At 39.9% G+C, this 14,702-nt stretch overlaps 1 protein-coding gene across 2 annotated transcripts in view; it reads right to left on the reverse strand.

Annotated features, from left to right (window-relative positions):
* The window catches only part of TDRD3 (tudor domain containing 3), a 178,221-nt gene that overhangs the window by 98,414 nt on the left and 65,105 nt on the right, over window positions 1-14,702 (reverse strand). For both annotated transcript variants that reach the window (XM_063102539.1, XM_063102540.1), the window contains exon 3: window positions 13,345-13,410. In XM_063102539.1, the coding sequence (XP_062958609.1) occupies window positions 13,345-13,410 (66 nt within the window). The remainder of the gene's footprint in view (window positions 1-13,344; window positions 13,411-14,702) is intronic.

A 14,702-nucleotide genomic window follows, 5' to 3' on the forward strand; every position in this document is an offset into this window, starting at 1 on the left:
AGGTGCTGTAGCAACAAAAGACTGCGATGTTAAGGGAACTACAGTTTCCTCATCTTTAAAGTAAAAGGGAAGGCAGTAATAATTTCTATTTTCAGTGCTGTTCTAAGATCGTTTAGATAATACATATAAATTCTTTACCATAGGACTTAGCACAAAGTAGGTCCTCAACAAATGACAGAAGAAAAACGAGAAGATTATGATGATTATAATTTTACTAAAAACTAGGGTTCTATAAGCTTTTTTGTTGTACCAAAATAGATCAAGAGGAAGGCAGAATAAAAGCACCAGGGATACTGAAAGAAATAGCTTGGGAAGGTAATCCCTAATCCTGATCTCAAATTTTTCAAGTGCCATTCATATACAGCAGAGAGTTTAAACAAAAATCAACAAACAATAATAAAAGAAAAACCTTCTGAATGATAAATATGGTGGTATATGTACTAGAAAATCTGAAAGTTTCTACCTCTTAGGAACTTTAAAAAGAGTATTATAAATGCCTGGTAATTAAGAAATGAGCAACATAATCTTTAATAGTTTTCCCCAAACTTGAGATTCCCTAAAGTAAAAAGCATCAGTTTATATATCAGAATAATACAACAGCATATAATTTGCTCTTATTCAATCATTCAAATTACAACAAATGAAATACAAGAAAAGCACTGTGGGAACCCAGCCAAAAGGAGCAGTTCTCCCAGTGTCACTTACCAATTTCCACATCTCTATTCTTCACTGCTCTAACTTTTTGTTTTCTGAGAGATTTAAAAGAAAAAAAAAAAAAAAAAAAAAGGAGGGCTAACAGATAATTTTCAATTACAGAAAGAGTATCTAATATATATTATTTTGTATAGTCTTCTTTAAACTCCACAGAAGTCTTATAAATAATTACCAATAAACACTTGTAAATAAAGCATAAAATCAAAGTTTCAGTAATCCATTTTTTCTGAAAAAAAAAGTACATGTTTAATTTTAATAATTTACTAAAAGGAACACTGCTATATTATACTATTAGCACAGACTAAATTAACATATAGGAAACATGGTACAATTTTATTTAAATTAAGACTTAAAACTTTTTCCAGTAACTTTTCTTTTTAAGAACATCCAATTTCTTGACAGTAACCAAGGGTAAGGACATTCACTTTGAATTTTAAGGCAGTGAAGCCATCATGTGGTTGATGTCAGTACTGCCAAGGCTTTGAGACAGTCACTTCCTACTTGGAAAAATTAGTTCTTAATCATAGTTTCACGTTTTAAAAGGTATATATAGCCTTAGATAGAAAAAAATAAACACAGAACTGATAGCCTTTCCTGTTAGGGCTCCATATCAATTGCTTAAGGTCCTCACATAGCTGTACTATTAACAAAATATTTTTACATTAACTTATATTTTATAATTAACTCTTACACCTTGGTTTAAAAAGCTGTGAAAATAACTACAGCAAAATATTAAACTTAGAGGAGAATGTGAAAAATATTAAACAGTTATATTTCCATTTTATCATGACTTCTATGATTTTTAGTTTGCAAAGAGAAAAGAACCTGAGCAAAACTATTTTAATTAGTAATATTGTTACTTGAACTTTTTGCCATTCTACTTTCTCCCAAAATAATCAGTGATAATAGCCATTATTAAGACTTCAGTTTCAAAATCCAGGTAACAATGCTCTTCTGAAGGCCCCAGATATGTCTTAGAATGAGAGATGTAAATTCAACGCATTCAGGATTAACTGTCTTTTAATTATAGACCTACAATATTCCTTACCTGATCACAGATCTAACAGCTCTCCATTCTCCCTTTCCATTCTCAAATTCCCAAATACTGCAGACAGTGTTATCCAAATCTTCTTCATTATAATAATAACAATACATACCATGTGAGCACTTACTTTCAGTCTTTCAGGAGAGGAAGTTTGAAGACTCCTCTCTACACTCTCTTCAATCTACCCCCAAAGGGATTACTGATCTGTCCTGAGGAAGTTCCGGTACACTGTACTGAGCCTCAGGCACAGTGAATAAGATTCCAAGGGGGTTGAAAGACACTTGCATGAGGTCCTTTCAAAGAGACCACACAAGGCTAATGGAGGCAGCTCTTACTAAGGTGACAGCTATCTTGCTTCTTCAGTATTTGCTTCTTAAATTTAGTGGGGCAAATGCTCTCCAGTCCTCATTCTTTCTTTTGGCTTTCTCTTAGATAATTTTTTTTTTTTTTTTTTTTTTTGGTGCCTGGCTGGTACGGGGATCCTGATGGATCTTGAATGTGATCGGGGCCATTTTACACACACTCAGCACAAAATGGCTGCCAGCCTTTCCCTTACAAGAAACCTCGTGGTTTCTGAGAAATAGAAACTCCTCCACACCAGCACCAAGCCTCTCCCTGATTAAGTCAGCCTTCCTTACAACCTATATAAGCCCTCCAACCCCAATGCCAGTTGCTGCTCTCCATTTTGAGTGCAGCCCGGCAGATTCTTTTCCTTTAATAAAGCTTGATTGGTACCGGCATTTCAGCTCACTTTCTTTCATTTTGGTGCCAAAACCCGGGAAGGGTCCTTGATGGGACCTTCGGATGATCCCCTCTCTTGGGTTGATTGGCCCCCTCCCAGCCACTCTTCCCGGGCCTGCCGAACCGGGTACCTCCGGGACTCTCTCCTTTTGCCATTTCAGACCAACACATCCACCACTGGACTCAATTCAGGGTGAGTCAGTGGGTCTGTCCTACTTCTACAGGTTCCCCCGACTACTCTCTACTGGTCTACTTCCCGAAGACCAGGTGCCTGGCTCAGGGAACCCCTCTCGTGCCCCCCAGCTATTGGAGGACGCTCCTCTAGCTGGTCAGTAGTTCCTCTCTCGAAGAGAAGGCACACACCAATGAGGACACTCCTTGGTGTTACCCTTCTACTGGGACTGATCACCTCCTTTCTCGCTCTCTAAATGGGACCCTCACCATCCAAACCTCCATGCTCTACACCTCTGGGCTCTCTCCTGGCCGATTTACAATCTCTCAGCCTCCAGGGAGACCTTGTTGTCATGCTTCTTCTACTAGGATAACTCGTTTACTTTCTCACCCTCTACATGGGATCCTCGTGATCCAAACCACCATGCTCTGGCTGTCTCCTGACCAATTTACAACCTCTTGGCCTCCAGGGAGACATCAAACCCAAACACCTCATTTTCTACTGCAATCAGGTTTGGCCTAAATACAAACTAAACAACAGATCCCGGTGGCCAGAAAATGGCACTTTTGATTTGGATACTCTCAGAGACCTAGACAACTTTTGACACCGAAGCAGCAAAGCCAGAGAGACTCCTTATGTTCAAGCCTTCTTCTATCTCCGATCTGTCCTTCTCTCTGTCAAAATTGTCCTACATCTCAAATTATCCTACCTCTTGCCCAACCTCCCCTTCCGGACTCGGATCAATCTTTTGATCCATCAGACCACTCTGCTCCCCTACCACCTCCTTACACTCCAGATCCTCCACCAACCCCTTCACCTTTTCCCTCTCTTCGTCCTCAGCCACCCAACCCCTCTCCTTCTTCCCCTTCATCAGGTGACAACCCCGCCTCTACTCTGGCTACTTTAAACCCCCTCTGTGAAGTGCCAGGGACAAAGGGAATTGTCCACATCCATATCCCCTTTTCTCTTTCCGATCTCTCCCAAATCGAAAAACAACTGGGATCTCTCCAGTCCAACTCAGACACATATCTTAAGGAATTCAGATATCTCACCCAGTCTTATGATCTCACCTGGCATGATGTTTTCATGATTCTCATTTCTACCTTGTCCCCCAAGGATAGGGAGCAGGTCTGGATAATGGCCCAAAAATAGGCAGATGAGGTACATGCCCAAAATAATAGGCGGCCTGTGGGAGCCATTGCCATCCCTCACATGGACCCAAACTGGGACTACCAGGCCAGCCACAGGGACCAGGATCTCCGGGAAAATATGATCACATGCATAGACCCAAACTCCCCTGCAGGCATGGCCCTCTTACACTCTCGTTTCATTACCCAATCAGCCCCTGACATTCGAAAAAAACTAAAAAGACTTGAGGATGGTCCGAATACGACACAATGAGACCTCCTCAACACAGCTTTCAAGGTTTTTAACAACAGGGAGGAGGAGAAGAAGGATTGATACAAAAGAGATCAGGCCAAATATCAGTTCCTGGCTAATGCTATCTGGGGATCACATACCCCTAAGCCGGCTGCCTCTAGGGACAAGCCACCCAGAAAGTGCTTCAACTGTGGTCAACTGGGCCACTGGGTATGGGCCTGTCCTAACCTCAGGCCCGCTTCCAGGCCCTGTCCTCACTGCAAACAGCCAGGTAACTGGGCGGTTGACTGTTCCACTCGCCAGAGATGGAGTGACCCAGTCCCCAACCCACAGCCTTTGGCTCCACGGCCATCCTTACCGGAACTTCTTGGATTCGCCCAAGAGGAGGACTGATGATGCCCAGGGCCCAAGGCCCCCACGAAGATCACCACACATGAGCCCAGGTTAACTCTCCTCATAGCAGGTAAGCCAATCTCTTTTGTCATCAATACAGGGGCCACTTACTCTACTCTTCCTGAATATGCAGGACCAACAACCCCACCGTCTATCACAATAGTAGTGGTCATGGGATCAGAATACCACCCATGGATCACTCAACCCCTTCCCTACACCCTACATCACACCCAATTCACACACAAATTTTTAATAATGCCTCAATGCCCAGCTCCTTTACTGGGACAGGACATCCTTTCCTAATTCAAAGCCACCCTTACCCTAAATACTTTAACTCCAGCTACAATACTCCTGTTACAGGTCACCCAGATCTGGCCCCTGAGGCTTCCACCTTCCCCTTCCCCTCAGACAAGGTTAATCCCGTAATATGGGACACTTCTTCTCCCTCCATTGCTATGCACCATTCCTCTATCCTTGTTAAGCTGCAGAACCCCTTTGTTCCCTAATGTCCCACAATACCCCATCGCTAACAAACACCTAATAGGCTTAAAACCCATCATACACGAACTCCTTTCTTCTCATCTCTTACAGCCTACCCACTCACCTTTTAATACACCCATCTTTCCAGTTATAAAGCATAATGGCTCATACCATTTAGTTCAAGACCTCAGGGCCACTAATGCAGCCATTTTACCCACAACCCCAATCATTTCTGACCCCTATACTCTTCTATCCACAATCCCAACAACAATCTATTTCTTCTCTGTACTTGACCTCAAAGATGCCTTTTTTCCTATCCCTCTACACCCTTCCTGTCAAAACCTGTTCACCTTCACTTGGACTGATCCTGATACACGTCATTCCCAACAACTCATCTGGACAGTACTACCTCAAGGGGTTTTGGGATAGCCCCCACTTTTCTGGCCAGGCCTTAGCTCAAGACTTTTCTGAACTTCCTCCAACCTCTAGCACTTTAATACAATATGTGGATGAGCTCCTCTTTCGTAGCTCCTCCTATGAGAATTCACAGGCCCACAGTGTTGCTCTTCTTAATTTCCTGGCCTCCAGGGGATATCAAGTGTCCCCCAGCAAGGCCCAAATTCCTTCTCCTTCAGTCACCTATTTGGGAGTCCACCTCACCCCCAAAACCAGAGAAATAATGGTGGATCACAAGAGTTTAATTTCTGAACTCCCTACTCCTACCACGAAGGATGAAATCCTTTCTTTCTTGGGGCTTCCCGAGTACCTTCGCCTATGGATTCCTAACTCTGGCGAGCTAGCAAAAACCACTTTATGAGGCAGCCCAAGGGGATCCTACCATTCCCTTAGATCCCACAGAGTCCATTCATTCTCCCTTCCAGAGATTAAAAACTGCTCTCCTTGAAGCCCCAGCTCTATCCCTCCCAAACCTATCTCATCCTTTTATCCTATACATCACCCAAATCCAAGGACTGGCAGTCGGGGATTTGGAACAAAAGGCGAGAGATATCTTCTCCCCTGTTGCATACCTTTCCAAACAACTGGACACCACAGCTCGAGGATGGGTTCCCTGTTTACGGGCCTTGGTGACAGCTGCCCGATTACCATAAGAAAGCTCTAAACTAACTTCTGGACAACAAACACTCATTTGTTCCCCCCATCATCTTCAAGACCTTCTCAGCCATAAGGCCATGTCAATTCTCTCCCCTTCCCGCCTACGACTTATCCACTTTACCTTCATTGAAAATTCCCAGTTCTCCTTTAAACTTTGCCCTCCCTTAAATCCAGCCATTCTCATCCCAAAACACTCACAACCCTTAGAACATAATTGCATGGAGGCTTTAGACCTCTTTCTCAATCCCTTACCACACATCTCCCTGCATCCCATTACAAGGCCCCAGCATACATGGTTCACAGATGGGAGCAACACCTCCATGCCTGCCCCCCAGACAGGTTATGTCATAGTAAATCTAACACAAGCTATTGAGGCTGCCCCCTCCCCCCAACACCACTTCCCAGCAGGCAGAACTCATTGCCCTCACCTGTGCTCTTACTCTGGCAAGTAACAAATGAGTCAATATATACACTGACTCTAAGTTTGCTCACCACATCCTACACTCCTGCACAGCCATATGGAAGGAGAGAGGATACATGACCACTCAAGGAGGGCCCATGAAAAACAGACACCTTATCAAGATATTTCTTGAGGCTGCACAACTCCCAAAGGAGGTTGGGATTATACACTGCAGAGGACACCAAACCTCCAATGACCCCATAGCCCAGGGAAACAAACTGGCAGATCTAACTGCAAAACAGGCTGCTCAATCACCAGGCCCCCACTCTTCCTCTCCCACTCAGGTCTTTCTCATGGCCCCTAAGTCCTTACCCCAATACACACCTCAAGAAATACAACACCTCCGACAGTTGGAAGTACGGAGGTAAGACAACTGGTATACCCTCTCCAATCACTATGTCCTCCCTACCACACAAACTGAGCAAATCCTTTTAGATTTCCATAATTCGGTTCATACAGGCTATGAACCCCTACTACGCCTTCATCAACACTTATATTACTCTCCCCACATGGCCAAGTTACTTAAACAAATCACTCAAAATTGTCCTTTGTGTACTCGTTGCTCCAATCAAGGTGGCCTCTGAGTTCAGTCCCTTCCCACCCACCAGGCCAGAGGATACACTCCTGGCCAGGATTGGCAAATTGACTTTACTCACATGCCTCCCCACAAAAGGACATGCTATCTTCTAACCTTAGTAGATACCTTTACAGGTGTGGGTGAGGTTTTCCCTTGCACTTCAGAGGATGCTACAGCAGTAATGCATGCTCTCACCTCAGAAATCATCCCTCGTTTTGGCTTGCCCACCAGCCTCCAGTCTGATAACGGCCCGGCATTCATTTCCCAGATTACACAATTCAAGGCACAGGCATTACATATCAAATGGGACTTACATATACCATACCGGCCTCAGTCATCAGCCAAAGTAGAAAAAGCCAATCACCTCATAAAAACACACCTCACCAAGCTGTCCATGGAACTTTACCTCCCTTGGACCCAACTTCTCCTTCTAGCACTCACTCACTTGCGAGCTGCCCCCCCACAAAACCACAGGCCTCAGCCCCTTCGAACTTATGTATGGTAGACCCTTCACTCTGCCTTTAGGTCATTAGGGATCTTCTTCAGGAATAGGCCAACCTTCTATTCCCTAATCCTTTCCCTACCACCCCCTCACACTTTAAACTGAGCCTGGGACAACAAGTGTATATTAAAACCCAAATTCCAAAGCCCCTCTCACCATGTTGGGAAGGGCCTTATACAGCACTTCTCCCACCCCAACAGCAGTAAAAGTACTAGGAAAGGCCCCTTGATATCACTTATCCTTGGAAAACTAGCACCTGAGACTTTACCCAAAAAGTCTGTTAACACCAAGCCAGAGGGGCCACTCAGCTCAACCCCCAACCCAACATCTCCTTACACTTTGTCCATTTTAGGACCCACAAAACTGAAAATCTCCAGGACCTCCACACTTTCCCCAATCCCAGAAGAAGGATCTCTCCCTCGGCGATTATCCTCTCACTCTTGCAGGCCTGCTTCACATCCTTCACACAGGAGCTGCTCCAAGACTGGTCCTGACCCACCACCTCCAGTGTTGAAGACACCCTTGAGTGGGTTACTGAATTAGCCTGGCAGGGCGCTCTCTGCAATTACACCCCCGAGGAGGTTACCCTCTACTCCTTTTTCCTACCATGCACCCTCTCAACCTCTCAGCCCCTGAACACTTGCCTTTTCTCTTCCTCTTGCTTCTTTTCCTAACAGAGACATACGCCACACCCCATTCACAATGTATAACCAAGGTCGTGGTGGATGGAAAGACACTTTCCAACCTCCTGGGTCTGCCACCCAGAATCTTTGGGGGAACCCTACAGGACACATTCACATCTCAGACATACATTCCTATAACATGCTATGACCAGACAGCTGTCACATCATGTTCTTATGGGGGTAAAAACTACTGGATAGCTCTTTCCAAAGGGGATTCTGCTGGAGTCCAGTGCCCCCCCACCAACAAAACATTCTGCTTCACCCAATCCACTCACCTAGGCTATAGCGATGGGGGAGGACTTCAGGACAAAACACGTCGAACCCTTGAGCATGATGGGACTTATCCTTCTTGGTCCCTGCCTCTTGGTGTTTCTCTAATTTCTTACAGGAATGTATGCAGGCCTTCACCAACCAAAAGGTCACCTAATTGTTCCTGGGAGAAGGATATCAGCCCCTGAGTACGGTCAACCCTTCCCCATAAGAATACAGCCTCCCCACATGAAACTAATACCCCACACCTAATTGTTTTATTTTTTTCATATCTTCGCCCATCTCCAACAGGAAGAAGCTTCAGAAGAATGAGACCTTCACCACTTTTCCCTTCTGCCTATACTTAAAAGGCAGGAATGATGGACCTTGGACATGACCAGTGCCATCTTGGACATGACCGGTGCCATTTTACACACTCAGCACAAAATGGCTGCCAGCCCTTCTCTTATGAGAAACCTCATGGTTTCTGAGAAACTGAAACTCCTCCACACCAGCACCAAGCCCCTTCCTGATTACGCCAGCCTTCCTTACAGCCTATATAAGCCCTCCGACCCCGATGCCAGTTGCTGCTCTCCATTTTGAGTGCAGCCTGGCAGATTGTTTTCCTTTAATAAAGCTTGATCAGTATCCAGCTTTTCAGCTCACGTTCTTTCAGATCCAAACCCTTCACCTTGGTTTTATCAGCACCACACTCTCCCAAGTGAGCTAACAGGCTGGCCCCTGGCTTTCTCTCTCTTAGAAGCAATACTATCACAGATTTGAAACTTAATAGAAACAGTCAGATGAGGGCTTTTGGCCTGCATTGATTCTATCATAGAAATCATCACAGCTCAAGTAGTACAGTTCTCTGTTAGGGTTTGGGGCCAAAACCCAAATAACAATGGTGCACCCATTTGCCTTACTTCACTCATTCAATTCCCTTGGAGATGTTTCAGAAACAAAATACCCAACTGAGGTAATAAGGATTCATGCATTCTTAGATTTCCAGGACAAAAATATGATCCTAAATTGCTCATAATCCTTAAGACTTGCCATATGTATTGTACTATGATTAATATTCCACATATGTTATCTCACTTGAATCTTCAATGTCATAAGGGAGTAATATTTGAATGGTAAGGAAACTAAAATCTAGCAAGATCAAATAACTTGATAAGTCACAAAAATTAATAAGCAGTAGAAACAGGATTTAAATCAACACCAATGACTCTAAAGTCTGCATCTTTCCAATCTGTTACTGGTCCTTATCATTTTATCCTCCTCCACAATACAACCACGCCTCCTTTGCTTCCAAAGCTAGTCAACCATGTATTTTAAGTTTTCTGTCTAAATTAGTTTTTGAAAAGGTGGTTTAGATCACTATGTAATCCAGCTCTTTCTTTCTTTTATTCTTGTTTAATATAGAAAGAAAACTAAAAAATATTCTTTTATAACAAAATCTGACCTGGTCAAGATATAGGCAGATTACTTATTCAAATACTCTGCTTACTAAATGTTGCCCTATGTTTTATGCACAGATTAAAACAAAGTTTATTTTAAACAAGAACTATAACATAAGTAATTCAGTAACTAATTATTCTGGAGTCATATCTTTTAATGATTCAGTCACCATTAACACAGTAAAATGCTGGTTAATAAAGCAATCTAATTAAGGCACAAATAAAGTAGCATTTACTACGTTAGTCTTATTTTACTGACAAAGAAGCCAAAGTAATTCATGTCAAAAATACATTCCTTGGGGGCTGGCCCATGACTCACTTAAGCAAGTGTGTTGCTGATAACACCAACGCTGCGGGTTTGGATCCGTATATAGGACTGGCCGGTTAGCTCACTTGGACTGTGTGGTGCTGACAACACCAAGTCAAGGGTTAAGATCCCCTTATCAGTCATCTTTTTTAAAAGGAAAAAAAAATCCTTGTACATTTACTTTAGCCTAAAAAGTTATTTTGTATATAGTATATGGAGTTTTAACTAAAGGCAAACAAAATGAATAATTTCTGTGTTAGCTTCTAAAATTTCTACTAAAATTATTTTCAAAACATCTTCATTAATACTGTGAAGAGAACCATATTTGATGCCAGATATAGGTGACAAAAGGAAAAATATAATTAAAGAGGAAGGGTAGAAAAAGAGATATCTAACTCGATTTTTGTTGTAAATGAAAATGGCTTATTTTATATCTACTCATTTTATGTATAAAGTCATGTTAGCATTAAGAATGTAGTAAAGGAGAAAATTTGCACAAAATAATCTAGATAGGAAGTTTTAAGTTGTTTTTTATTGTTGTTAGCTATATTCAAAGGAAATCTTAAAGAGACCACTGTGTAAAACTTTTAGAAGCAAAAATGCTCTGAAAGAGTAGAGGAAGTAGAGAAGAGTCTCATCACCATTATCCCCTGAGCAACGTGGGTTCTCAGCGTCTCTAAGGATACACAGAGAGAAAGTGAAAAGTCAATAATCCAGAAAGCTTCAAAATTTTCTTAAGTAGTGTAAGGATGTGCAGACACTGCTTTGATGTTATTTACTTTTCCTACAGAGGATGGTTGCAGTCATCAGACTTACCCAAGACTGCTGCCTAATCTGAGGTTCCAAAACCCAGTGATTTTCTAAGTATGCTTCCTGGACCAGCAAAATCAATGTCTACTGGAAACTTGTTCAAAATACAAATTCTTAGGCTCCATCCTACTCCTACTGAAATCAGAAACTTGGTGGAGAAGGAAGGGGGGCATGGGTGGTGAGGTTTGGGGCCCTACAATCTGTGTTTTAGCCAGGCCTCAGGGCAATTCTGATGTATACTAAAGCCTGAGAACTACTACTATAATCAAAAAGAGAAATGTAAAGAAACTGGAGAGGACTCTGAGAAGAACAGTGAAGACAAAAGAAAAACTTGAGACTAAGAATAAACAAAGGAAAGATTCATATTTATAGAGGGTTAGAAATCTTGATTTTCATTTGATTTGTAGTATAGGATTTTTAGGTAATGCATGTATGGGGCAAAAGCCCTCCATTTAGGGGACAGAAGTCCAAAGACAGTGTGGCAAAAGCCCATCTAATCAATTCTAATCACTGTTTAGGGATGGGATTATATATTTTGACTATTTAAAATACTGATTGTTGTTAAAATATGTTGAAGGAATTGCTGGAGGGAAAAATGTGAAAAATATGTTTTCTAAGGGCAAGCTGTTTGTTGGTGGAAACTTTAGAGACAATTATAAGAATGTAACTTTTGCTTAAATCATTTGGGGATAGGGTATTATTTTGGGTTAGATGATGATTACAGTCTTATCAATTTAGCTTTTCACAAATTGTACTTTGGAATGTCATCTTGTTAATTTAAATGATGTTACTAGTCTCTATTGTTTAAGCTATACTTAGCTAACTTTTGTTAGATAACATTTGTCACATTGCCCATGTCTTTGTGTCCTTTTGAAATGATTGAATCAACTGATTTTTCTTGTGAAACTTCCTTGTCTTTACAATAAAAACCAGAAGCTAACTTTGAATAGGGGCTCTACCCAGTTTTCTCTTTCTAACAGAGGAGTTGCTGAGGTGCAGTCCCTTTGGGCTTCTCATTGCATTCTTGTTGCTTTGAGTAATCCTTTTTGCATCTCCATTACACAGTAGGAAGTATAACACATATTTAGCAAAAAGAAACCTGTGGCACTGGTGGTGATATTAACAAGTCTAAAAGTATGTAAAGAATAATTTGCAGAGGAAGACAACCAGATACTCTCCATTTCTCCTGAGGGAATATAAAGACGATGTTACTGACTTTAAGTTGCAGCATAAGACATTTAAGTAAGAATATAATTAAAGTTGGCTGATACACAGTGTTAACACTAAAATAAATTTCTGAAGGAAGTTGTAGAACCTTCTTCTCTGAGTATGTCCCTCAAAACTAGAGTATATTAGAAACCCTCTCTAATGGTCCTTCCCACCTAAATGATTACCATCTTTGCATAAATGGATTAATATATTACAAAATGTAAAAAATCTTATTACATTTGTAAAAATCTTATTATAGACCTCTGTAATTTATCTAAAATTTAAAATACCTGAAGTGTAATAACTATTTTAAATATCTGAGTGTTAAAATGATAAGAATATTCAAACACAAAACATACACATTGAAAGTATTTCTTTAAATTAGAGATAATGATGTTCCTTGATAGTTACAAAAGTGACCAACAGCACATATAAATTTCTTGGCTGACATGATTTACATGTATTTTCAAATAAAAAGAAGAAATTAAATATAAATGAATAGGAAGTAAAAAACTGACTGGTTGATATCTTAAAAATAAATATACCTTTGTGTTTAAAAATGATAACTGAAAAGATTCATAACATGAATAAATATATTTATAATGTAAAATAACAGGAATAATCAAGCTTTGCCAAGTTGTTCCTAACATTCTCTCATAATTTTATACTTCTACACTTAATAATATAAATAATTATTAAACAGAATCATTAAATAAACTTAACAGTTTATTAAGGTAACCAAAATAAAAAGGTAAGAAAAGGTCTTCGTCCTGCTGCAATAACATCTATGTCTCAGATGTGAAGTAAATACGCCATAGTTATAATTCCCGAAACAAAAGTTTTTCTAAAATGTTGAAAAGTCACCAAAAGTTTAACTCTTGATTTTCCATGTGTGCAGGAAGTCCCCATAATGATGACTTTGTGATCTGTCCACCTCCAAAATATTTTACAGTTGCAGTCTTTATTGACAAAAAATAATTGCAATAATTTAGTAGATGATCATACTTATTATATTTGGCATAATTTAGAAAGTTAATGATTTTCTTTACCTTTTCTACCTTTCCACCATTGATGTCACTGCGAAGGAATTTCTTGCCAATTGTTCTCAGATCTGTCTAAAATAAAAATATTATTATTAAAATAGAATTACAGACAGAAGTAATTCTAAATCTAATCTCATGAACAAAAGATGAAGTTACTTAAGGTTTGGGGACAAAAATTAAATAAATGTCTTTGATTATGAGATCCATATATATATATAATCAATCTTTTTAAATAACAAAGTCCCGTACATAAGTTATTTAAAGTGTGCCAATAAGGTGAACAGTAACAAATAAGGCCTTAATTCTGATCATATTTCTGTAGGCAACCTTTTAACTTATTAGCTCTTCTCTATTAAAATCTAAAACTTGATTTTATACAAATTATGGTCTTATCAAAAAAAGTAATGCCACAATACAAAATCAAATGACAGCTTTTGAATACATAAACATAGTATATTTTTAACAACTGAACATCACATAACCTTGATATGCAGAGATATGAAAACACATTACTCTATATGCTATGATATGTATAACATAACAAAGCTCCATAACATACAAATATCCCAGGGAACACCACCACTGGAATAGCAAAGAAGTCACAGTAAGACTTTACTGTAGTAAAAATTTACTTCATTTGCTTAAGCAAATTACCAAAATAGCAGTTGTGAACAAATGACTATGTGAAAATGCCAAGTATATATAACTTAGTAAACCAAAGCAAAACATAAGGATAATATAAACAAGGTTATAGCACTTCTGACATAAACAGAAAACTTCAACTCCACTGTCTACATAAAAAGCAGAACTTTTAAGGATTATGTCCTCTTTAGGAAGTGAAAACCTAAAGGAATAGTAAGAAATTGATTCAGAGGAAAACTATCAGTATTCATGAAAAAGGTCCAATTATCTAAACTAAGGAATTATCCTGATGCTTGAAGACAGTGAGATTAGAGTAATACCTAAAGTTGCATTGTTTTTGTGTTACTCCTTAAAACATAGTAACCCCCTTAAGTATAATATAGTCATCCCCTTAAGAATAAAAGAAAATAGACATAGAGTGCACTAAATCATACAAATTATAAGGGAGAAATTTTGTTAGACTTGAGAAAACACTAGATGATTAAAATTACTGTCATGTGAAATGAATACATATAGAGGAGTAGGACAGTATTCTTTGAACACATACAATAATAAAATACCCTCCTCTTTGAAATACACATATGTGGTCAGCTTAAGAAACAAGCATGTAAGTTATACAACCCCCACAGATCCTTTCCAGTCCTTTACTACTATGATTCATAATTTATTTCTAAATGTAATGCAAAGATCATTCCTAAACTGAAACTCACTGAATGGAACTG

Source organism: Cynocephalus volans, chromosome 7, assembly GCF_027409185.1.
Source record: "Cynocephalus volans isolate mCynVol1 chromosome 7, mCynVol1.pri, whole genome shotgun sequence".
Classification (NCBI taxonomy): Eukaryota; Metazoa; Chordata; class Mammalia; order Dermoptera; family Cynocephalidae; genus Cynocephalus; species Cynocephalus volans.